The sequence below is a fragment of the Typopeltis vanoorti genome, chromosome 8, assembly GCF_054136105.1.
Source record: "Typopeltis vanoorti isolate ZY-2024b chromosome 8, IOZ_Tvanoo_1.0, whole genome shotgun sequence".
NCBI lineage: Eukaryota > Metazoa > Arthropoda > Arachnida > Uropygi > Thelyphonidae > Typopeltis > Typopeltis vanoorti.
Window position 1 is genome coordinate 19,835,644 of NC_143556.1, and position 25,077 is coordinate 19,860,720.

Sequence of the window (25,077 nt, forward strand, 5' to 3'; positions counted from 1 at the left end):
TATATATATATATAAAACTTTGGTGAATTCTATCCTCTTGTATGGTTGTGAGGCCTGGACTTTATTGAGGGAAGATGAGAGGAGACTCCTGTCTTTTGAAATGAAAACTTACAGAAGACTTTTGAGAATTCCCTATACTGCTCACGAAACCAATGAAAATGTCTGAAAACTGATTGATTCAATAAATGGGAAAAAAGGGAAAATATTCTGACAGTCATCAGAAGACAGATGAAATGGTTTGGACATATGGAGAGGACTAATGGCATTCCAAAGCAAGCATTAGAAGGAATCATTCCGGGATCAAGGGTTAGGGACTGACCTCGATTAAAATGGACTGATAACATCAAAAAATGGACAAATTCCTCCCTTTCTCAACTGACATCAAAAACAAGAGACCGAGATGATTGGAGGAGGCTAACAAAGAACATCCATGAGCGACCCAACGGTCCATTTAGGACTATGGGAGAGAAGAAGATATATATATATAGGATCATGTTTAACCTAGCACTCTTATGCGCTCTTCTTTTCAATATGAAATTCAATGCTATCCTGCTCAACACTAAATAATGATTATTTCCTATATCAATGGTGCAGTAATTTTTAACCTAGCACCCTAACGACAGCACGTAAGATACCATTCTTCATGTGTTTACATAGTTTTTTTTTTAATTTAGTTTTATTCATTTTTTAACATTGATAAGAGTTGTTAATTGTTTTTTTTTGAGATGTAAACTAAAATATTTGTATCTGTTTTATATTTTAATTTCATATGTTCATGCTGGGCTGTGTCTTGTGCCATATTTTATGATAGACAGCACATGAAACGCCACGGCATGAAAGAGTTAAGCAGCTCCACTGCATATATTTGTCTTGACTGTCTTGTTCTGATGGATTTCTATCACTATCAAAATTTCTATCAAAATAATTTCTTGGATGTTCTTTCCTTGTGAATTTATGCCCTACATGTTAGAACTGGATATTAGTAATGACTGGTTTTCCTGAATAGAAATTCAGCAAGGACTGACCATTATTAATAGTAGCTTACATGAGCATAGCTGTGGGACTATTAATAGAAAATATGCCAACTAGGATCGCAACTATTCTTAGAGGGGCACATTGTAACCACATACTGATATTAGACTGCCTGAAATATTCCATCCACTCAAAAAGAAAGTGGCAAACCATGTTGGCTTGTTGAAACTTTAAGTTTCAAAAGTAATCAAGAATCTATGAGAATGCTATCTTTGGCAAGAGTTGTCCTTGACTTCTTTACTTTCTTTACCTAGGCCTGTATATTAGACTTATTAGCACCCTTTATTAAAGATTTCCAGCCTGGCAGTTGTTTTGAACTATTGATTTTAATCAGAAAGGCAGTTCTTCTGAATGCCATATTACCTATTTTGTATGTGAAATATCAGTCTCTCAATTAGTAAAATAATTATACATATTCACATGTATTTTTTTTAAATAACAAAACCTGTGGTGCATTCATAATTAGAAGAAACACACGTATAAACCACAGTGAAAATTATTTAATTGTAAATATTTCATCCATTTTTAGGATGAAATATTTACAATTAAATAATTTTCACTGTGGTTTATACGTGTGTTTCTTCTAATTAATATTCACATGTAAGTTCTATGTTTACAAACATTGTCCTTCCCTAGCCCTAGATTGGCTACTTCGCCTATACAACAATAGCCTAAAACAAGGAAAAGTTCCGAAAGACTGGAAGACAGCCACAATCATACCAATCTTAAAGCCTAACAAACCGCAAGACCAACCAGGAAGTTATAGACCAATTTCACTGACTTCAATTCCAGGCAAATTAATGGAAAAAATTATACTCCAACGTTTGAATTACTATCTAAACAAAAATAGTATACTACCACATTTTCAGGCTGCCTTTAGAAGAAATCACTCAACAACTGATCAATTTTTCTACTTAACCCAGACAATTCAAGTTAACTTCCAGATCAAACCTACCAAATCCACCATTGCAGCTTTTATAGATTTTAGCAATGCCTTTGACAAGGTTTGTAGGCAGAAACTCTTTTCCAAACTTTGTCATATTGGAATAGAAGGGAAAATTCTTAACTGGATCTATGACTTTCTAAGAAATAGAACAATTCGAGTTAGAATAAATAATACCTTTTCCAAGAAAGTGAAAATAAGACAGGGACTCCCTCAAGGTAGCATTTTGAGCCCACTCCTTTTTTCCATCTACTTGAATGACTTAGATAAAAATATAAATAAAGAAATAAAGATAGCTATGTTTGCTATGATTTGGTCCTATTCTCAGTTCACAACAACCTAGAAACAGCAGAAGGTCACTTAAACAAAGCCATTGAAAGTTTAGCTACGTACTGTGAAAACCAAAAAATCAAAATTAACCCTACTAAATCAGAAATCTGTGTTTTTACTATTAATAACCACCTCAGAAAGTGGAGACCAAAGAATAAGCTAAACAGTCAACTAATTATATTTAATGAAAACCTCAAATACCGAGTTACTCTGGATCCATCGCTAAGCTTCAATAAACATATTAACAATGTTCCAGTCAGAGCAAAAAGATGACTAAATATCATGAAAAGTATCTCAGGTAAAGAGTGGGGAGCCGATGCTAAAACTTTAAAACTCACATATACCTCTATTATCCATCCCATAATGGAATATGCTTTGCCAATCTGGATGCAAACATCACAAACCAGTTTAGACAAGCTTATAAAAATTAGAAAAATGCAACTAAAATCATATGTGGACTAAGGAATACAACTCCTGGAAAAATAGCAGAATTCGAATCCAACCTTGTTCCTTTAAAAATTAGGTGGCAAGAAAATCTTACCAAATTTGTAGAAAAAAGAGCCAACCTTGCACATCATAGAACAAGTGAACTTTTTAAAAACTGGAAACCAACAAACAGAATAAAGAAAAATCAACAATGCATGAAATCATAGAAAATAAAATTCCCTTGGATTGTCCAAATAAAATATCCGACTACCCAGCATTTCCTCCAAATCAAAACAGGAAAAATATAGTTATCAACTATGAAATAGGGAAACATGAGAAAAAAAGCTTAGAAAACCCTGAAATCTTGAGATCATTAGAACTTTCAAAAATTATGGAATATGGACCTGACTCAATAAAGATCTACATAGATGGCTCCAAAAATCCAAATGGCAATTCTGGGAGTGGCATACTGATCTATGGCTCTAATAATATAGAACTAAAAACAACTAACAGTATTGGATGCAACTCATACCATGCAGAATTAATTGCCATTAACACAGCACTGCAATATTTGGACAAACAAAACCCGGAGGAGTTTATATTTTTCACAGATTCCTTAGCAGCCCTTCAAGCTATTAAGAACTGCTACACTAGCCATCAAGAAATACTTAGAGACACAGCAAAAAACATAAACAAACTACATAAGGATTCTGAAATAACCTTCCAATGGATCCCATCCCGTGTGGGATTAAAGGGAAACGAAACTGCAGACGAAGTAGCAAAAATGGCCGCAACATCAAGTGATACCACAGATTTCGATCTTTTTAAAACCACCCAAAAAGAAAACATAAAAAGAACAATTCTTCACAACATGGCTCACCACTGGTACTCAGCAGAAAATCCAGGAGCTACCATCAACTCCAAATTTAATCGCAGTGCTACTACCATGATCTCTCGCCTCAAGACCAGCCACACAAGACCAATCAAGTTTAGCAATGGCATAAAAGTCTTCTCCACCTGCAAAATCTGTAACATCGAGGAAGCATCACCAATGCATTTGCTAAACTGTATGAATATTTCCAAATGTGAACTCTATAACAACCCAAAAAAGGTGCTGTATAAAATACATGAACTTGACCTCTATGATCTGGTGTAATAATACCATGGGATAATAAAAAAATGTTTACATACTTGATTATAAAATAATAGAAATACTATTTATTGTTAATGCAAAAGTCTCTTACTGGAATAAATATATTTCATTCGAAGTCCTTATACAATCTTCCATGAATTTAAATTTTAATGCAAAAGCATAAAGTAATATTATGATATAATATTACATTTATAACTCTTGGCATTTGTTTGTAGCATCAGTCTAGTAGAAGCCATGCTGTCCCAAAGTGCTCATCTATTCATCTTTTATTAGTTCATTATTAAGGTTCCATTATCACATCAAGAGCCATAAATATTCATGCTGCCAAGTCGTAGTGATAGTAACAATTTTGCATTATGCTTTTGTGATTAAAGTTTAACGTTCATAGAAGATTGTGAAATCTTTGTAGAAATTAAAGATGGAAACTAACATGGAAATAAATTTAATAGCTATAAAATTAAAATTGCTAATATCATGGGTTTTTACCTTCTGCCAATGAAAATTAACAAGTTTAAAACATGATCTGGTAGAAATGAATTAATAAAAGACAAATATACAGGCACTTAAGTGATCATGATTTCTGTCTGTTAACTCAGTGTTACAAAGTGTGCAACTCTGAGTGCATTTTTTTTTTTTTTAAATCTGATCCACACACAAAAGGCTACAAGACCTATAGCACACTAGTGCCATCTGTGGGCAAAAGGAATAGAAGAGAGGAGGAGGAGTCTGTTCATTTTGCTTGAACAGTTCAGGGTTGTAATCTTTGGGAAAGGCAGTGTGCAGGAGACTGTTCCAAAGGACAGAAGTAGATGGAATAAAAGACAAGGCAGTGAAGTTGGTTCGGTGAGTTTCAAGATGGACTGTAAAAGGGTGTTGGTTAGCAGTGGCTCTTGTTTTAATGATTTTGGAGGAAAGCAGAAGAATAATATTGGTCCAATTCAACAGAGCACTGTCCATGAAAGTATCTGTAGAAGAGGCACAAGGCAGAAACTGAATGTGTGTGTTGAGAGAGGGGATCGTTGATTAGTCAGAATTCCCTCTTCTGTATAGAAGATTAAACATATATGATTAAATATGATATGAATAAATATTGTGCATAATGCAAAGCATATTGCACTATAATTTAATCGTTGTAGATAAAATCTAGATAATTTTTCGAAGATCTACATATATAACTTACAAAAAAATATTGTCTTTCAGATATTGATTAATTATATTTAATTTATTCCCTAGGTCACAAGATAAAGTTTACTCCGAAAGCAAAAATAAGAATTTATATACTAATAAAGAAAACTTTCTAGTTTTCCCTCTAAAAACTTGTGACATTGAATGGGTATGCACAGCAGATCATTTCATGCAGTGTATAAACACTGTTAGTAAGGTATGTATTATGCATCAGTTATTCTTTTCTAAATTATTTTGAACATAGAAAAGCACATTAAGTTTATGAAAAGTATTTCAAAGCCATCAGTGTAAGGCTCATTTATTTTTAGAAAAGGGAAATTGTTTCTCTCCTCCCCCCTTTCCCATTTTGATAATAAAGTTTTTTGAGATATTACATTGGGAGATAATACCCACACGATAATCAGGTAGCTGTAAGAAGTCTGCCACATGTAATGTGGAGAAATGACTGGGATTCAGAGACCTTGCATCACTTTTTTGTGATGAACCACACATTATTCAGTATCTGCTTGAAACACTGAATTTATGCAATGTATAAACATTGTTAGTAAGGTATGTATTATGCATCAGTTATTCTTTTCTAAATTATTTTGAACATAGAAAACATTAATTTCTTGAAAAGTATTTTGAAGTCACTGTTTCAATTTAAGGGTCATTTATTTTTTTTTAGGAAAGAGAAATTGCAATTTGGAACTTAGTTGACCAAATTGTATTCTATATTGGCTTTAAAGACACAAATAAAAATGATGGAATGGTATGCTGAGTGTGACTCTCATATAACCCTTAAACAGGCCTTACCTTCTCCTACTGTTTTGAGGAAACCACTGTGTATGATGTGTAAATTAACCCATTTACCATCAATATGATACATAATAAATTTAGTTTAATTCTTTATCCAAGTGTGAGCAAACAAAGTTTGTACCTGAAGTATCTTCAGGACATGTCTGCAAGGAGATGTGCTTTGCATTATGGGAGATACTGAGACAAGGAGTGATGAGAGCTTGGTCCACCTTTACTGTGAGTTGCCTCAGTCCTGAAGATACTTCAGGCACAAACTTTGTTTGCTCACACTTGGATAAAGGATTAAACTAAATTTATTATAGTCTAACCAAGTGGAAAATAAATTTCCAACATCTTTCTCTAAATCCAGAGTAATTTAATAATAAGGTGGTACACCTTTTGGCAACTTGTATAGGTAAATATGACCTCTCCATTGCTTCTGCCTTAGTATCACCACTTCTGGGTCTGGCTCCCAGTGGTGAGACCTCAATAAAGGTCGAAACCAGTCTGGGTAGTGGCCCTTCCCATAATGCATAGCATTATACATGTCTGCAAGGAGATGTGCTTTGCATTATGGGAGATACTGAGACAAATAGTGATGAGAGCTTGGTCCACCTTTACTATGAGTTGCCTCAGTCCTGAAGTTACTTCAGGTGCAAGCTTTGTTTGCCCACATTTGGATAAAGGATTAAGCTAAATTTATTATAGTCTAACCAAGTGGAAAATAAACTTCCAATATGATACATATCAATGGTAAATTGGTTAGATCTAAAGAAGTACATAAATGCTATGTTGCTTTAATTAATGTTACTTAGACAATACTAAAACTGGGGAAATACATCTAAATATCATGTTATATCAGATGTTACAGGCCAGGCAATGGCATGCATCAACAAAGTAGTACAATGAGTGCAGTTCAGGTAATTATTGTGGAGAACTTCAACTATGGAGACATAGGTTGGAAGACGAAGGAAATAGAACTTATGCAACTACTAAAAATTAACAACCTCAAACAGTGTGAGAATAAAGTAGTTATATTGATCCAAATGGAGAGAGCGGTCTTGCATTCTGATATGGGAGGATATATGTGGAACTACAAAGCCAATAATTATGACACACTTAGGAAACAGCTTGGAACAGTGCCATAGCATGAGAAGCTGCAAGGATGTTAGCAGCCAGGGGAATGGGCAAGGATGTTTGATGGATGCAATATCAGACTTCAGATGTATCATTAGAAGATGAATCAGGTGAAAGTTAAATGGATGTACATCATTAACCATCTATCCATCCATATGGATGAAACATATCAACCATTTTATGTTTTGTATCAGTGGTATTTAAATATAAATTCAATGGATACTTTGCATTTATGTTTTGGTTGACATTTAAACCCTTGATTGCTGTCAAATCATGCCCAGTAGGGTAGTTAAGCAGGAGTTGTTATAAAAGGATATGATGTGGAGGATACATAAAAGAGATAGGTGATTAGCAAATAATGCATAGATAAGGACCAGTGTGGTCAGGCAAAATTCAGTAATGAGAGGTCAGTCAATTAGGCCAAAGGAAATACCAAATCTTTCTTTGGAATTTCAAAACTAGTAAAAGGAAGAATCATTATGGTTGGATAATAACTGTAATTTATACTGATGGTGGGGGGGATGACAAAAGCAGAAGGAATACTTAAATTACTAAGTGATTACTTTACAAAGATGTATTATCCAGTTGGAGATGATAACAAATATGATTGTGACCAGTGGGAGGATAGAGGTAGATGAACTGGAGGTGCTTAGAATACTACCAGATTCTATTGTGAGCTGCTACCATGGATTTAAATGAGATATTGGGATGTTTATTAAGAGAAGGTGCAAAATAATTGAGTGTGTCTCTGACCAGACTGTTTAACTCAAGATCTTAGCTCTGACACACACACAGTCTCAAGGAAGTAGAAAGATAGCAAAGCAATACATATAGGAGGCTCCAAGACAGATGTAGCAAATGTTTGAGATGCCTATCAGTATCTCAGGAATGGTAGTGAAAGTATTAAAAAAGTTAAGGGAAAAATTTGGTAATGGTTGGATAAAAATTTTATATGTGGGCAGCATGAATTTATGAAGGATAAGTCTTGTTTTAGAAACTTACTTTCTTTTTACAGTAAAATGATATTTCAGTTAGATAAAGGAAATGCATACAGTGATATTGCTGATTTTTCAAATACATTTGACAGGATACCCATGGAACTCTTAACATAAGCTGGAGTAAATGGGGATGGATATGAAGAGTGGTGATGTGGATAAGAGAATAGCTGATGAATAGACGAAAGTAATATATGGGGGAGGAAAATTCAGGAGCATGCAGGTTGGTGTGCCATAAGGCTCTATTTAATTTGTATATTAATGATATTGGAAATTGACAGGAAATATCCAGTTGTTTGCTTATGATTCAAATTACATAGAGCAATGGATAATAAAGGTGAGATCTATAGATGTAGAGATCAGTAGGATTATTAAATAGTGGCCATATGGGTGGATAATTGCCGATTTAATTTGGCAAAATACAAGGTTATGTACTTTGGAATGAAAAGATTACAAGCAGTTTACTACATTGACAGAACTGACCTGTAGGAAATTGACAACAGTAGTGATTTGATGATGATCATATACAGGGAGTTGAAGTTCAGTGGGCATATTGCAAGAAGTGGCCAAAAAAAGCAGAGATAAGGAGGATATTTCCCCTCTTTATAGGGGCCTTAATATGGCTACATCATGATAGGATTCAGTCATGGATGAAAGTGGAGAGCTTTCAGAGGCAACTGACAAGAAACTAACAGGTCTTTGGAATGTTATTTGTAATGATATTTTGGAGATTGATGATTTGAAAAAATTGATTATCAGATGGAAAGGAGGGAGGAGGTATGATAATAAAAAAAAAATATATATATATATATATATATATGTTACTGAAGAAGTTTCTAGGATTGATGCAGAAGTTATTTTTGATATATAACAAGAATGGAGAGAACAACAGGTCATCCATGGAAATTATATAAGAACATGCTTAGCAATGGAGTAAGAACCAGACTTTTTGTTTAATTGAATGGAATGGACTGCCAGAGGTGGTTGGTTTAGGATTATGGCTGAAGTAACTAGAGCTACGAGGCCAGCGTATATGTTTGTAACTTATTTGTATTCTTCTGGCCAGTTTCTATGTTTTGAAGGAGGAAAAACCTGCTATCCCCATACGAGACTGACTAACTCGTCTGCATTTGGAAAACTAATAAAGGTTCTTTGCATCAAACCCAGGTCTATTCAACCAAAGGGCATTGTTGTTACTGACTATGGAGTCTTCAAGAAGGTAGTGCTGAGTGCTTTATCAGTGAATGAGTTCAAGGAGAAGCATGTAAGTATTGTATGAATATTGTTATTAGTGTGGGCCTCCCATGGCAAGCATCTTCATGGAGATAAAAATACTAGGTGGTAATAAATAATTATAATTATATGATGGGGGGGGGGGTCTGGAAAGTTCTGATAAACACCTAGAGAAAAATTATATTAAAACAACTGATATAATCACAAGAAAGAACATGTTAGTAGCAGAGTTGTGAAGGTAACTTATGTTCTTATATCCTCGTATTCATTCTTTCTTGTTATGTCAGTTGCTTTAATATCATTTTTGTTCTAGTTGTTTATCATCACTTTCCATTTCCCCCCCTTGTGTATCATCATCAAATTCCTGATATGTACTCTCAAGGTACATATCGGTGTATAAGATCTCATTTTTTACATGATGAAGTTTGCATTAGTAGTATCTTTTTATTAATTTTATTCAAATTTATCTGTTAGGTCTCCAGTATTGTCACATCCACCTAGATCTTAGTTGTCTTCTGGGTCTTTATCCTACCATTCTGTTAATTTCCTTTCATAATCCACTTTTGTTTTTTTTCCACACTTGTTATCCTTCTGGCCTGTGCTTTATACCGTTCGTGTGCCTGCAGGTCACCTTTCTCTTTAAATTTCCTCCACAGTTGTTTCTTTTTTTGCAGCTCAAGCTTAATGGTGTTATTCATCCATTTAAGTCCTTAGATTTAGCTCTGCTCACACATTCTTGAATGCTAATATCAAATTCCTTCCTGGTATACCTTCAGAAATATATATTTCTAAACTGCACTTATTTTTAGCTGCATGGTTATGTATTTTAATTAGTTTCTCTCTCTTCTCATTTTTTACTAGTGCCACATGGTAGCTTTAGATGCTGAATGGAGACCATCCTTTGGTTTGGAACCAACAAGGTAGGCTGATTACTTTTTTATTTACAGTCAATTATATGAATGTTATTTTGCAATTATTTTCATATTATATGAACATTTGATTATAGAATAGAATACTTAATTAGTTTATAGGATAGAAAACTTTCTGAGATCCGTAAACAGACAACCAGTCAGTCACTGACCTTAGCCATCACCTACCATCTCAGCAGTTGGTGGGTGATTACTTATCAATAGCTATAAGTTTAATGTCTATAGATAATTTAATTCTAGTTGCCATCAATAGGAATCTTTTTAGCTAGTTCTTGAGTTTGTCAATCTCTGGCATAAGCAAGTTGGGTTTTTCTCCTGGAAATGCAAATTTTTAACTCTGCACCTCAGAAAAATTGATTATAAAAATTATTTCTCTTTTAGACAGTAGTATATCAGTTAGGGTTCAGGAACAAGAGATAGGTGGTGACAGTTGTGAGCAGTATTCTCACCCTGATGTGCTTTGAAAATACTTGACACACACATAGCTAATTAAATTGTACTGAATAGAAGTTTTTACACTATCATGCTCTTATTCATGCTTTAAATTGAATGAATTACAAGCATGGAAACAATTTTTTAAATATTAAATACATTTATAGTTTGGCATAATCTGGTTCTGTAACTTTTTAATTTTAGCTATAGCTGGAGCTCCACATAAAGAAGAAAACTTGTGATACAAATATATAATTGAATGTCATCAAAGGCAAGAATGGAGCACTACCAACAGAAGAATTATAAATCAAAAACAGATGGAAAGAATACTATGAGGAACTGTACAACAGAATGGATAAAGGAAATTTTGAGGAGCCCTCTCTCCAGGAAAATTTCGATTTGGAACCTCTTCCACTTAGGCATGAAGCTGAAAGAGCAGTTGAGCAGCTTAAGAGCAATAAGGTCCCAGGTGCAGATGAAATCCCAGCAGAGTTAAGGCCATGGGGGGTTAAGGGATAAGAATGTTTCTTAGATTGATTACAAGGATATAGGAGAGAGAGGATCCTGACCTAGAGACTGGGTTTTCAAACAACTGCACAAGAAGGAAGATATGAAGGATTGCAAGAACTATAGAATTATTGTGGCTTCTAATCAAGAGCACCAGTCTTTCCTTCTCTTTCAAAATAGCAGATCAGTTTAAAAACAAGAAATGAATTAGTGAAGAATGAATTTTAAAAATAAGAAAAGAACCTGGTGAAATATCTCATGCAAGCAAGATTTTATTGAAGATCATTCTAAATAGGATTGAGGTGAAAGTTGAGGCAGAGATGCCCAAGGAACAAGCAGGTTTTTAGGAAAGGTAAGGGTATCACAGATTAGATCCTTTGCCTTAAAGATTATAGAAAAGTATAAAGAATTTAGACTCCCTATGATAATGTATTTCTTAGACTACTCGAAAGCTTTTGATTGTGTTCTGCATGTGAAACTGTGGGAAGTAATGAAAAGAATGGATTTTCCTCAACACTAACAGGTTGATAACTAACTTGTACTGGGAGCAAGAAGCGTAATCTGGGGTATGCTGATGATACCGTACTCCTCTGCAATGACAGGAAAGAACTAGAACAAATTCTTAATAAAGTTAGTGAGATCAGTAATAGCAGGACTTCAGCTCAATCCTAGCAAGACAAAGATTATGCTTCTCAAAGGAAATACAGATAGGTAAGCTTTTGAGAAACAAGTGTACCTTAATGGAGAAAGAATTGAGGAAGACAGCAAGTTCGAGTACCTAGGATCCAGTATTAATGTGAAGAATTGCTTTTCAGAAGATGTAAAAAGAAGATTAGGAATGGCTAAAACAACAGTCAGAGAAAGTTGTGGATTTTGGATGCAGTGGTCTTTCCAACAGAGACATGGATGTGTATACTGTAACCTAAAGAAGCCAAATAAGAAAAGGATAGCTGCTTTTGAAATCTGGTGTTACAGAAGGCTGTTGAGGATATTCCTATCATATACTGAAAGTCATACAAATGAATCAGTAGAACTTTAAGGCTACTTATGGATATTGACAGAAGAAAGTTAAAATACTTTGAATACATTGAAATATTAAATGAGCACTTCTCAGAACAGTAATAGAAGGTAAAGTTCCTGGAAAAAAAGAGGAAAGGATAGACTGTCAATGAGATGGATTGTGTGTGTGTGTGGGTGGGTGGGTAGTGACTGGTCTTCAGAGAGCTGAAGCCTCCAGAAAATCCTGCAACAGGACTACATGGCGAAGACTGGTGTGGCACATCACCGATCATTGGAGTGATTGTACGGTATCTGTGGATGTCCAGTGAACAGATGATGACCAGTTGATTAGGTACAGCATTTAATAATGAGTACTACCCATTTTGCCTTAAGAATAGCCTGTGTTTTCTGTGGCATTGATTCAGCTTAGTGTTTAAAACATTCCTCAGTCATAATGACATCACCCAATTGATTGGATGGTGACACATTGCTGCTGCAAAATTCTTGTTTCACTTCATTTCAGAGATGCACTATTGGGTTGAGGTCTAGGTACTGAGCTGACACCGAAGTAAAGAAAAATCAGTCATGTTTCTCAAATCACTTCAACATGCTACACGCTTTGTGGCATGGTGCATTGTCTTGCTGTAAGTATCCATTTGATGATGGGTGAACTGCAGCCACGAATTGAGCGAACATGATCAGTGATGATGTTAAGATAAGCTGTGGCATTCAAGCACTGTTCAACTAGTATCAGAACCTAACATGTTCCAAGAAAATTTCCATTCCCCGTATCATTGCATCCCTGCCACCAACCCGAGCTGTTACTACTTGGTAGGAAGAGTGCATGGCCTCACGTTGTTGTTGCCATATACTAGTTCATACAGTACAAACTTGGACTTGTCAGATTGTCATCAGCTGTCCAGTGTGAATAACCTGTTCGTTGAAGCTGCATCTTCCTCGTTCATCATTAAATTGTTTCTTTCACAGGACTGCCATTGCCATAAAGTTGTCTGTTATTACACCACTCCTGGTACCCTCAACACTGTTGTGTGTAAAAAAAAAAAAAAAAGCCCAAAAGACTAGATGTTTGTGAGATACTGGCACTAACAATCATACCACACTGTCACTTAAGCGATGCCTTTTATCCATTTTGATGTATTAAACAAACAACAGAAATTACAGATGCCTGTCCCTGATTTATATAGCAAACTGTGGCCAAGGTGACTCAACATCTTCAGAAATGGTCTGTTTTCCTAAATGGAGAAGGTTCCTAATCAAGTGGACACTCAGTGTATATAGATGCACGTGTGGGTAGTGAGGATTTTGAAATGATTTCAAAATTTAGTAGAGGGTTTTAACCATGTAGTTTGAACTATCTGAATTTAAACTTGAATGCAAACAATTCAAACCACACAGTTTGAACATTATCATGCCATCAACTAGATGCAGTCAGTCAAATACATGCAAAGAGATATTTCATTTAAAATTTACTTCAGATATTTTAGTTATTGAAAAATTCATTATAGGATGGGCCATATTGTAGCACATAGGTGCTATACAGTGACAAAAATATAAATGCAAAAAAAAAGGTAGTCAAGGTGTCCTCCCACGATGAGTCTTCGGACTTCTTGGAGGTGTCACGAATAATAATAATAATGATAATAAATTTTAAGAAAATTGCCTCATTTCCCCTAAAGACATTTTGCATACTTTTGAAAACACTGATCTAAAACCTTAATTAAACTCCAACCTTTCACTGTGGATTTGATAGCCTTTTAAACTTTGCATTAACAAAACACAACAGTTTGTCTTATTTCTCACAAAAAAAAATTTTTTTCTTCTCAATATTATGTTCAATAACCTAAATCTTGAATGAGATTTCTCTTCTTGAATTAACTTTAACTTCTAGTCTTTCTTTGGATAAACATATAAGTATTGCTTCTTCAGCTTATAAGATGCTTTTGCTGTGGCTTATGTAATGTCTAGGCACAAATATTCAATTTGTTCAATCTTAGAAAACTATTGTCGCATCTAGAGTGCCACTAGTATCATGACCATTGTTAGCGCATTGATATGGATTACTCAGGGTTCAAAAGTGGAATAAAATATTTCAAGTTATGTAGAACAGTAAAACTCATGATGTGATTCATGGAATATTGCAGGTAGTGGAGCTCGATTCAACATGCTATTAGAGACCAATAGGAAAGAAGGAAAATCAATTATGGTAATTTTTTTTTTTCTGGGACCATTGCTGTTTAATTTGTACATAAATGATATACACCTTCTGTCCAAAAAGAAACCAAACTTTTTGAAAATAGAAGAAACTAGTGGTGCCACCTGTTGTATCTTTTTGTTGTCAAAAGCGGCAACCTTCATTAGTGTTGTGTCAACTGTTTATGACATTTGTTTCATTAGAAGCAGAGTTATAGTGCCAAGAGTGACAGTGTGGTTTGACAAATGGTCAGAAAATGAGTTTCAAACAGAGCTGCGATTGACTTTTGTGTTAAACTTGGTAAACGTTTTACTGAAACGCATCAAATGCTTCAAAATGCATACGGTAATGAACGCTTGTCCTGTACTCAAGTTTACGAGTGGTTTAAGTGATTTCAAAGTGGTCGTGAGACGCTTGAGGACGACGAAAAGCATGGCCATCCAAAAACTGGACTGACTCAAGTTAACATCCAAAAAGTGTGTTATTCATCAAAGAAAACCGAAATCGCCCACGAGATTGATTGAAGATGAATTGGAGATCCCAAAATCAACTGTGCACAACATTTTGACTGAGAGTTTGGGTCTTCGTAAATTGAATCTGCAATTTGTTCCTCACAAGTTTGCCGACAACCAAAAAAGGTATCGAATTGAACACTGCAAGGACCTCATTAAAACCGCTCGAAAGGACTCAAACTTCCTTGAAACGATCATTACTGGTGACGAAACGTGGTATTTTGAGTATGAGCCTGAAACAAAGCGCCAGAGTGCTGAGTGGAGACCACCAGAAGAGGGACATCCGAAAAAAAGTCACTTGGAGAAATCAAAAGTAAAGACAGTGCTGATTTGTTTCTATGATTCCAAGGGCGTTATCCACAAAGAGTTCGTTCTGCCTGGCCAAACTGTCAATGGTGAGTTTTATCTCTAAGTTTTGAAGTGATTAATAGCGAGAATTCGTCGCGTACGGCATGAATATCGTGATGACTGACAGTTCGTCAAAACACCCTGTCCCTCTTGGCACTATAACTCGGCTTCTAATGAAACAAATGTCATAAACTTTTGACACAACACTAATGAAGGTTGCTGCTTTTGAAAACAAAAAGATACAACAGGTGGCACCACTAGTTTCTTCTATTTTCGAAAAGTTCGGTTTCTTTTTGAACAGAGGGTGTAGGAAATAACCTGAAAGGAAATATTCAGTTGTTTGCTGATGATGCGAAATTAGGTAGAGTAATAGTTAATCAAGATGATGTGGAGAGCTTGCAGAACTTGGAGAGCATGCATAACTTTACATTTCTCAATTTAAATAGGCTGTCAATATGGGCAAAAGTTAATGGGTGTCATTTTAATGTCGAGAAATGTAAAGGTATGCATTTTGGGTAAATAGATTACAAGCAGTGTGTCACATTGATGGCACTATACTCCAGGAAATAGATGAAGCTAGAGATTTAGGGGTGGTTGTAGACAGAGATTTAAAGTTTAGAGGACATATTGCTAAGATAGCCCATAAGATTACTTGGCTATTGAAGAATGAATTAACAAGTAGAGATGAGGAAGTTAATCCTCATTATAAGGCATTGATACACCCACAACTGGATTACTGTGCTCAAGTCTGGTCCCCTGGGTTTCTTGGGAATGAGGAAGCGGTGGAAAGGATTCAGAACCAAGTGACTGAGTGACCTGTGGAATGTTTCTTATAAAGTTAAATTGAAGGTGAATCTCTTGGGATGCAGAAGTTAGTTGATAGGAGAAAAAGATATGATAGAAAAGGGATATGATAGAACATTTAAGTTGTTGCTTAAAGGGTTTTATAGGATAGATGCAGGGAAAATGTTTCAGCACTTGGTTAGACGAACAAGGGGTCATCCCTGGAAGTTGAATAAAGGTGTGGTTAATAGGGGTGTGAGGATTAGATTTTGTGCTTGGGGAGTTCCAAATGAGTGGAATGGGTTGCCAGTGTCAGTTGCGAGTGCTTTGTCTGTTAATGGATTTAAAGAGAGTTTTATAGATTGTGTGGATAGTTTGCATCTCCCACAATGAGTCTTCGGACTCCATGGAGGTGCCTGTATTATAATAATTTTGGGAACATTTAAGACAATCATTCCTATTTCAGTTTTATTTTAATTCCTATTTTAAGCAGAGGGGGTGCTTAAGGGTCAAAGCTGTATAACTGACAGGAGATCTCCACATAGCCTTTAAAGGAATGCGGAGAACCGACCAGGGCTTCTGACCTAATGTCCAATCCTCACTTTCTCGTGGTGCACCCTGTTGGGTATATACCTGGATACTGAACGAACGAGGATGGGCTGGCAATTTGGGATTTAGCCGACCAAATTGTAATCTTATTGGTTAAACCAAAATACAAAATGATGATACAACACAACAAAATTTCATGCCAGCTGGGGTGTCGCACAGTTAAACAAGCCCCCCCCCCCCCCCCCCCGTTATTTTCTCCACGGAACCAGGGCAAACAGCAAAAAGTCAGCTACGAACATATCTGAAAACACACACCAACTCAACATCACCAGAGTTAAAGATTGGTACTATCAACATAAGAAGCCTGAATGGCAAAGAAATGGAGATAGCTGAGGAATTAGATAAGTACCAGATCGACATAATAGGGATGACTGAAACAAAAAAGACAAAAACTGGTTAGATCTTTCTGAGCAATAAATACAAAATGTTATATTCAGGCAATGACAATCAAGGAAAAAAGGAGTAGCCATGGTGTTCAACACAAAAAATACGAGCCTAAACTTCTTGAATGGCAGGCTGTCTCAAGTAGAGTAATGTGAGCAAATATGAGAATGGGGAATTGGACAATGAGACTTATTTGTGCCTATGGTCCCACAGAAGGTTCTACTAAGGTAGAAATGGAGGAATTTTTTGAGACTTTAGAAAAAGCAACTGACACAATGAAAAAGGAAAAGTTGGTCCTTCTTGGGGATCTAAATAGCAGAGTAGGAAATGATTGTCAGACATACAAAAATATTTTGGGAAAATTTGGAGAAAAGAGCAAAGCTAATAATAATGGCAAATATCTGTTGGAACTCAGGACATGGTCTGGTTATTACTAACACCATGTTCCAACATAAAAATGTGCACAAATTCACATGGAGAGAAGAGGCAAAGAATAAGAAAAGTCTCATTGACTATGTTATTGTTGATAGTGATGTTTTCTGCCTGGTGCAGGACACCAGATTGTACAGAGGATTTGAAATTGGAAGTGATCACTATTTAGTCTTGAGCAGGATAAAATTGATTTTCATATTGGAAAGAATAACATGTAAGAAAGTTTTAAAGCGAATAAAAGTTGAACAGCTCTCAGATGTGAACTGTAGACTAAAATACAGAAAGATTATTGAATAAAAAATGAAAGAGTTTGATAACAGGAACCAAATCTTGGAGATTCAGTGTCAAGCCTTGACAAACACCCTGATTGATTCAGCTAGAGAGGCATGTGGTGAAGTTGTCTGCAAGGGTAGAAAAATTAGAACTCCATGGTGGACACAGGAAGTTAAAGAGGCAGTGAAGGAAAAGAAGAAAGCATATCAAAAGTTCCTGGCAAATAAGTCAGCTTGTGCTCTTAGAGAATACAGAGACAAATGTAAGAAAACTGAACACTGTGTAAAACTAGCTAAACAAAAGTCATGGGAGGACTTTGGCAAGAACATAGAAAATAAATATCAAGAAGGTGTCAAAATATTCTGGAGGTTGTTGAAGAAGTTTAGGTATGGAGGAAAGAATGCTGTAAAAGGAGTTAGAAATGATAAAGGTGACATGAAAACAGGAAATAAAGATATCCTTGAAGTATGGAGTAATTACTTTGAAAAACTGCTAAATGAAACAAGCAGTGATGACAGCACAGTGGTAAAAAACACTGACCAGGCATGCAGTCAGGAATACATATCCATATTTGAAGTAGAAAAAGCCATCAAAGCCTTGAAATGTGGAAAGGCTGCAGGAGTAGATGATTTTCGACCAAAAATGCTGAAGTATGGTGGTATAAAAGTTTTACATGGCTGCACTGCATAGTTCAGAATGCCTGGACAGAGGGACGAATTCCCGATGATTGGAGTAGAGCTCTCATAGTACCTATATATAAAAAAGGAAATAAAATTGAATGTGAGAATTACATAGGTATATCCCTACTGAGTGTTCCTGGTAAGATATATGCAAGTATACTTGAGAAACGGTTGAGAAGAATTGTGGAAGAAAAGCTTGGTGAAGAACAAGCTGGATTCAGGTCAAATAGAGGCTATCAGGATCAGATCTTCACTTTACGACAAATAGTGGAAAAATGTTGGGAATATAACAAAGATCTGTATTTAAGTTTTGTCGATTTGGAAAAGGCGTATGACAAGGTGCCAAGAGAGAAGCTATTCAATATGCTACAGTTATATGCTGTTAATGGGACATTATGTCAGTTTATTTGAGTTGTAAGTCAGCAGTTAGAATTGAAGGAAGTACAGGAAGATGATTTAATGTTAAATCTGGTGTGAGACAATGATGTACATTATCCCCTCTGCTATTTATTATCTATATGGATCACATTATGAAGGAAAGTGGTATTAAACATGATATCAAAATTGGAGATGTTAATGTCAGCTCTTTGCTTTATGCAGATGATATTATACTTCTAAATAAATCTGCTTCAAGTCTGCAAGATTCTCTGACTAAATTGAATAGCTGTTTTAATAGATATGGTATGAAGGTCAGCATTAAAAAGACAAAGACAATGAAAATAGGTAGAATTGTTGAAAATGTCTACTGTGTTGTGAATGGAGAACCTGTGGAACAAGTAAAACATTTCAGCTACTTAGGCATGATTTTTAGTGAAGATGGTAAATTAAATATGGAAATAGACAAAAGAATCAACAAAGCTGGTATGGTAGGCAGTCAACTGAATAAATTCATATCAGAACACTAAATTAGCTCTATATAAAACTGTGTTCAAACCAGTTTTAACTTATGGATCTGAGAGCTGGGTCAGAAGTAAAACACTTGACCAAAGACTAGAGACTGCAGATATGTGATTCTGAGAAAGATTATAGGCATGAACGTATGGCATCAATGGCAATATCATATTAAAAATGAAGATATTAGGAAAGAACTTGACATTGTCAGCATCCAAGAATGCGTTAGCAGAGCTAATCTCAGTTGGTATGGTCACTTAACACGTTCGCTGCAAACTACGAGTATACTCTTAGTTGGTAAACCAGCTACACAAGCCAGCTATGAGTATACTCGTATGACGCTTACCGCCGGCAACGAGATTACTGTACTGTCCTTGAATAAGTCAAAATGCTTGGCTTGTGGAGCTAGCATCAAAACTGTGTATTCTCATAGATAGTAAGTGCTCTGCACAAGCCAGCTACGAGTATACTTGTATGATGCTTACCGCCAGCAACGAGATTACCGTACTGACCTTGAAGAAGTGAAATTGCGTGCCGTACTGGAACAGACTATGCCGAAGTAGCGTGGCAGCAAACGTGTTAAACAGAATGGGTGAGTAAAGATTAGCAAAACAAATATTCTCTGCCAGGTTGGCAGCAAAACGACCCAGAGGAAGACCAAGATATATGTGGATTGATACAGTACAAAGTGCCTTAGATGATAGAAATATAAGATCTTGTAATGTTGGAGTATTGACAAGTAACAGACTGATTTGGAGGAAAATTGTAGATAGGAAGTTAGTAATAATGTAAATTTTTTCATGTAGTACTATCATATCCTGTACACCTTGAGGGTACATGGCAGGAATTTGATGATGATGATGATTTTAAGCAGAGCTCTGCAGTTCTCTATATAAAATCTTTCCATAAAAATATTTTGTGTTGCCAGATATGGAATTCCTTTTGAATAGAACTTCATTCCTTTCTATATAAGATCAGCCCATTTTCCAATGGATCCTGTTTATTTTTGAAAGTAAATCCATTAACTGCCTTTTCTTCCTAGAATTTCACATATTTAGATAATTGGATGGTAGTTTCCTGTTCACCTCTGTCCACAGACAAAAAGAAAACCAGTCCAGAAATATACATCAGTGCTTAGTCTCATCATCCTAGCCAAAAGTTAGCTTTAAACTTGAACCCATCATATTCTCAGCCTTTGTTTCATAGGTACACTTTTATAACAGTTAAATCTTCCTTCTTGCATCCTCCTAAAGAAAAGTATCCATTGTATGTAGAAGTTGATAAGTATCTTTTCAAGTGACCTCTCTTACTTTAGTTAACACAGAAGGTTGACATTTGTTTTCTTATGTCATGGTTACATTAGTTACCAAGAATCTGGCATGTTGGACTCAGAGTTGCAAAAACTCTACTTCTCAAACCAAATTTAAATAGCCCAATGATGCTCATAGATTACATCATTAACTGGAAATATTCTGTTTTGCTCTGTTTGTTTTAGCTTATGGTTAATCTATCACAGTGATGGACTTCACATTAGTATCTAAAAAGTATGAGAAAATAATATATTAAATAATTTCTTTAACTCCTTCATAGATGTTCAGTTTCTGCTGCAGCAATTAACTACAGATGTTTCAGTTACTGTTCATTAGAATTAGCATCAGTGAGTTCCCTATTTTTCTCTAAATCTCTTAAGATGCATCAACTACCATTTGCTGTTGAACTTCGTTGATTGTTCATGTATATATCTTAAAAATACAATGCAATTTTAAAACAGATACTTTTAATACTGTGAAAGTTTAATGACTTATTAAAGGTCCTAACAGGAAAGAAAGCAAATAAGTTATTACCAGCATTTCACCTACAATTGCAGAGTCATTTTCAGTTAATCACGATGACACACAGTGTATAATTGAATGAGAACATGAAATTTCAGGCAAGTTGCTCTCTGAGTATAGTCAAGCTTGGCCTGCTAGTCTCCTTTTTTTTATATATATATTGATGTTTCTGTGTTGTATGTAACCAACATGTAAATCTAAATGCATATATAAGCAATCTATGTGAACTGCATTCTTTTAAGAGGTTTACGAATATCATTTTTTTTTTTTCTCCAATCATTCATTTATCCCCAATACTACATCCCAATGTTGTTCGGTGTGATTTTTCTACATTTCCATTATATTTTGTGAATTCTCTTTGCTGTTGACTCACTAGCCATTATGCAAATATATACATATATATTTTTTATTGGCCTGGTTCGCTGAGTGCTTAGTGTATCTGCTCTTCCACCAAAAGGCTGCTGGTTCAAATCCCGATTACAATCACAAACATCCGTGGGCATGGATGTTTGTGATTGTCTGTGGAAATACTAGTGGTGGTGGCCAGTGGTAGATGATGAAAGCAGAGCGATTCGTTGTAGTCGGATTGAGTGGTGGAGACGGAGAGTTCTGGAGTAGGTGCACTCCCTCGATGAGTCTTTGGACTTCCTGAAGATGTCATTTAATAATAATAATAATATATATATATATATATATATATATAAATTATTATTTTTTATAGGAGAATAGGTGCACTCCCGCGATGAGTCTTTGGACTTCCTGAAGATATCATTTAATAATAGTAATATATATATAATATGGTGTGATTGTGATATACCTTATTTTGGCCAGACAGACAAATCTATTGAATTACGTATGGAGGAACACATGAGGGACATTGCTTACAAGAGACAGCGAGCCAGTGCCTTATCAAGCCATGTCCTTTTCTCGGCTGATCCTAATGATGAAAACCCAAGTCATACAGTCTGCTGGGACAGATCTACTAACATCTTTCGTTACCATGATGAATTGGAGAGAAAAATCGTAGAATCTAGGGAAATCATCCTCAACCCTGAACATCTAAATAATAACTTGAGCTACAACCTCCCAGATAGTCATTCAGCTGTAATCATGTACTGGTGTTCACGTGATGCTGCAAGCAAGCACTCTCCCAACAATGCAACAAATGAAAGAACAGCTTTAAATACAACTACAACGTTTTCATGCTAATTATGTATAGAGACTCTCTATGTTGTTCATAGTTTTTTTAACCTTCAGTGTTTAGTGTTTTTTCTTTTCTTTTATAATGTCACCTGATGAAGGCTGTTATAAGCCAAAACTAGTCGTGTTTTACTATTAAACTCCCTTTTTTTTTTTACCTAACTCTCGGTTTAAGTCATTCAACTTTATTTTACAATATGTATTTCAACCGAGTCAATGAATCGTCATACATATACATATATATATATATATATAAATTATTGGGAAATCCTCATATATGAATAATTAAGTTGCCAAAAATGTATCCAGAGTAATTTTAAAAAATGATTCGAATAATATACACCACTTCTTGATTTCAGTGTGATTGAGACAAGTCTTTGGTGAGTGAAGAAAAAAAAAAGCCAAACAGAATGCTTATTTCAAAAGAAAAAAGGCAAAACTGCACCAGGTTTCAATGCATCAAAAGATTGTGTAATGTTACTTATGTGCAGTAATGCATCAGGAGATTATATGATAAAAACCAGTTTACTTGAAAAATGGTTTCTAAATTATTTTGGGCAAATGCTGATAGTTATAAAAATAAAACAGTATATTTTTATTAGGCTTCTGGAATGTATTCTCCCTTTTTTATATGTGTGTGTGTGTGTGTGTGTGTGTATATATATATATATGACAGGGTGCTTAAGGGACAAAGCTGTATAACTGAGAGGAGACCTCCACATAGCCTTTAAAGGAATGAGGAGAACCTACCAGGGCTTCTGACCTAATGTCCAATCCTGACCTTCTCGGGTGCACCCTGTTGAGTATATACCTGGATACCGAACGAACGAGGATGGGCTGGCAATTTGGGATTTAGCCAACCAAATTGTATTCTTATTGGTTAAACCAAAATACAAAATGATGGTACAACATGACAGAATTTCATGCTGGCTGGGGCGTCGCCCAGTTAAACAAGGTCCCTGTTGTTTTCGCCAGGGAACCAAGGCGAACAGCGAAAAGTCAGCTACGGACAAATCTGAAAACACACCGAAACTCAACATCCCCAGAGTTAAAGATCGGTACTATCAATATAAGAAGTCTGAATGGCAAAGAAATGGAGCTAGCTGAGGAATTAGATAAGTACCAGATCGACATAATAGGGGTGACTGGAACAAAAAAGACAAAAACTGGGTGAGATCTTTCTGAGCAATAAATACAAAAAGTTATATTCAGGCAATGACAATCAGGGAAAAGAAGGAGTAGGCATAGTATTCAACACTAAATATGAGGCTAATCTTCTTGAATGGCAGGCAGTCTCAAGTAGAGTGATGTGGGCAAATATCAGAATAGGGAACTGGACAATAAGACTTATTTTTGCCTGTGGTCCCACAGAAGGTTCTACTAAGGTAGAAGTGGAGAAATATTTTGAGGCTTTAGAGAAAGCACCTGACACAATGAAAAAGGAAATGTTGGTTCTTGTTGGGGATCTAAATAGCAGAGTAGGAAATGATTGTCAGGCACAAAAATATTTTGAGAAAATTTGGAGAAAAGAGCAAAGCTAATAATAATGGCAAATACCTGTTGGATTTCTGCTCAGGACATGGACTGGTTATTACTAACACCATGTTCCAACATAAAAATGTGCACAAATTCACATGGAGAGAAGAACCAAGGAATAAGAAAAGTCTCATTGACTATGTTATTGTCGATAGTGATATTTTGACTGATGCAACTCGTGGTAAAGGTAGATTAAGGCGCAAACTTGACTTACTTGTCTGTTTGCTTACTTGGGAAATAGGATTAAAAACCAAGTTTATATAAAATTACTTGGTATCTTGAATACATAATATACCCAAGTTAAAAAAACTTTCTACATACATCCCTCAACCTGAGATTTAATAAGGTTAAAGCAACTTGTTTAGGTAAAATTGATAAGCTCTGCATTACTTCAACCTTAGCATTTTCAGATCTGGCTCCCACTGACAAGACCTCAATAAATGTCGAAACTGGTATGGGTAGTGACCATTGCCTTGAATGCGTAGCATCATACAGTTCCGAAAGGGGATGTGCTTTACATTAAGGGGAAAATATTAAGGAAAGTGTTCAGAGCTTAATCCTCCTTTACCACAAGTTGCCCAGACTTGCACTACGTGCAGACGCAAACTTGACTGACTTTCTGTTTGCTTACTTGGGAAATAGAATTAAAAACCAAGTTTATATAAAATTACTTGGTATCTTTAATACAGTAATATTGCATTTGCCTATCTTGGTTATAATAAGAGATTTTATAATGAGAATTGAAAATCACATAGTGCTTTCAATTCTGCATGTGAAAGTTTATGGGATTATAAATGATTTTGGCAACTTCAAAACATAATTGATTTCTGTGATCATATGTTAAATGAGATAAGTTATGTTCAATATTATACATATAGTCTACATATGGGAAAAAATTTGGCACAATAGAAAATTTTTGTGGTCTCTAGCAGGAACATTTAGTTCATCCTCTGTTAGTGCACAACTTGAAAGATTTACTACCTTCTTATTGTGGAGAAGTTTGTTGGAATTAAGCAAACATTGCTATAGGTCATTAAATTTGTCATTGAGATGTTTAGTATGTTTTTGTAGAACAGAATTTCCAAACTGTTTGGAGATTTGACATTCAATCTCTCTTCTCTTTTTCTCTTCAGTTTTTGTTACATTAAACATACAACTAAGTCTAAATAGGTATGGTATCTCTGTGATTCAACTAAAAAATAAACCTCCCTCTAAAATTGCAAAAAAAATTTAACCTCAAAAAAAAAAAAAAACTCATTCACTTTACTCACATCCATAGCATCAACAGCAATTTAAATGACGTGCAT

The 25,077-nt window shown here is 35.4% G+C and overlaps 1 protein-coding gene across 4 annotated transcripts in view; it reads left to right on the top strand.

Moving 5' to 3' along the window:
* Nucleotides 1-25,077, top strand: part of LOC150103802 (exonuclease mut-7 homolog) — a 313,402-nt gene that overhangs the window by 199,863 nt on the left and 88,462 nt on the right. For all 4 annotated transcript variants that reach the window (XM_090396540.1, XM_090396541.1, XM_090396543.1 and 1 more), the window contains 2 exons: nt 5,118-5,265; nt 10,073-10,131. In XM_090396540.1, the coding sequence (XP_090252666.1) occupies nt 5,118-5,265; nt 10,073-10,131 (207 nt within the window). The remainder of the gene's footprint in view (nt 1-5,117; nt 5,266-10,072; nt 10,132-25,077) is intronic.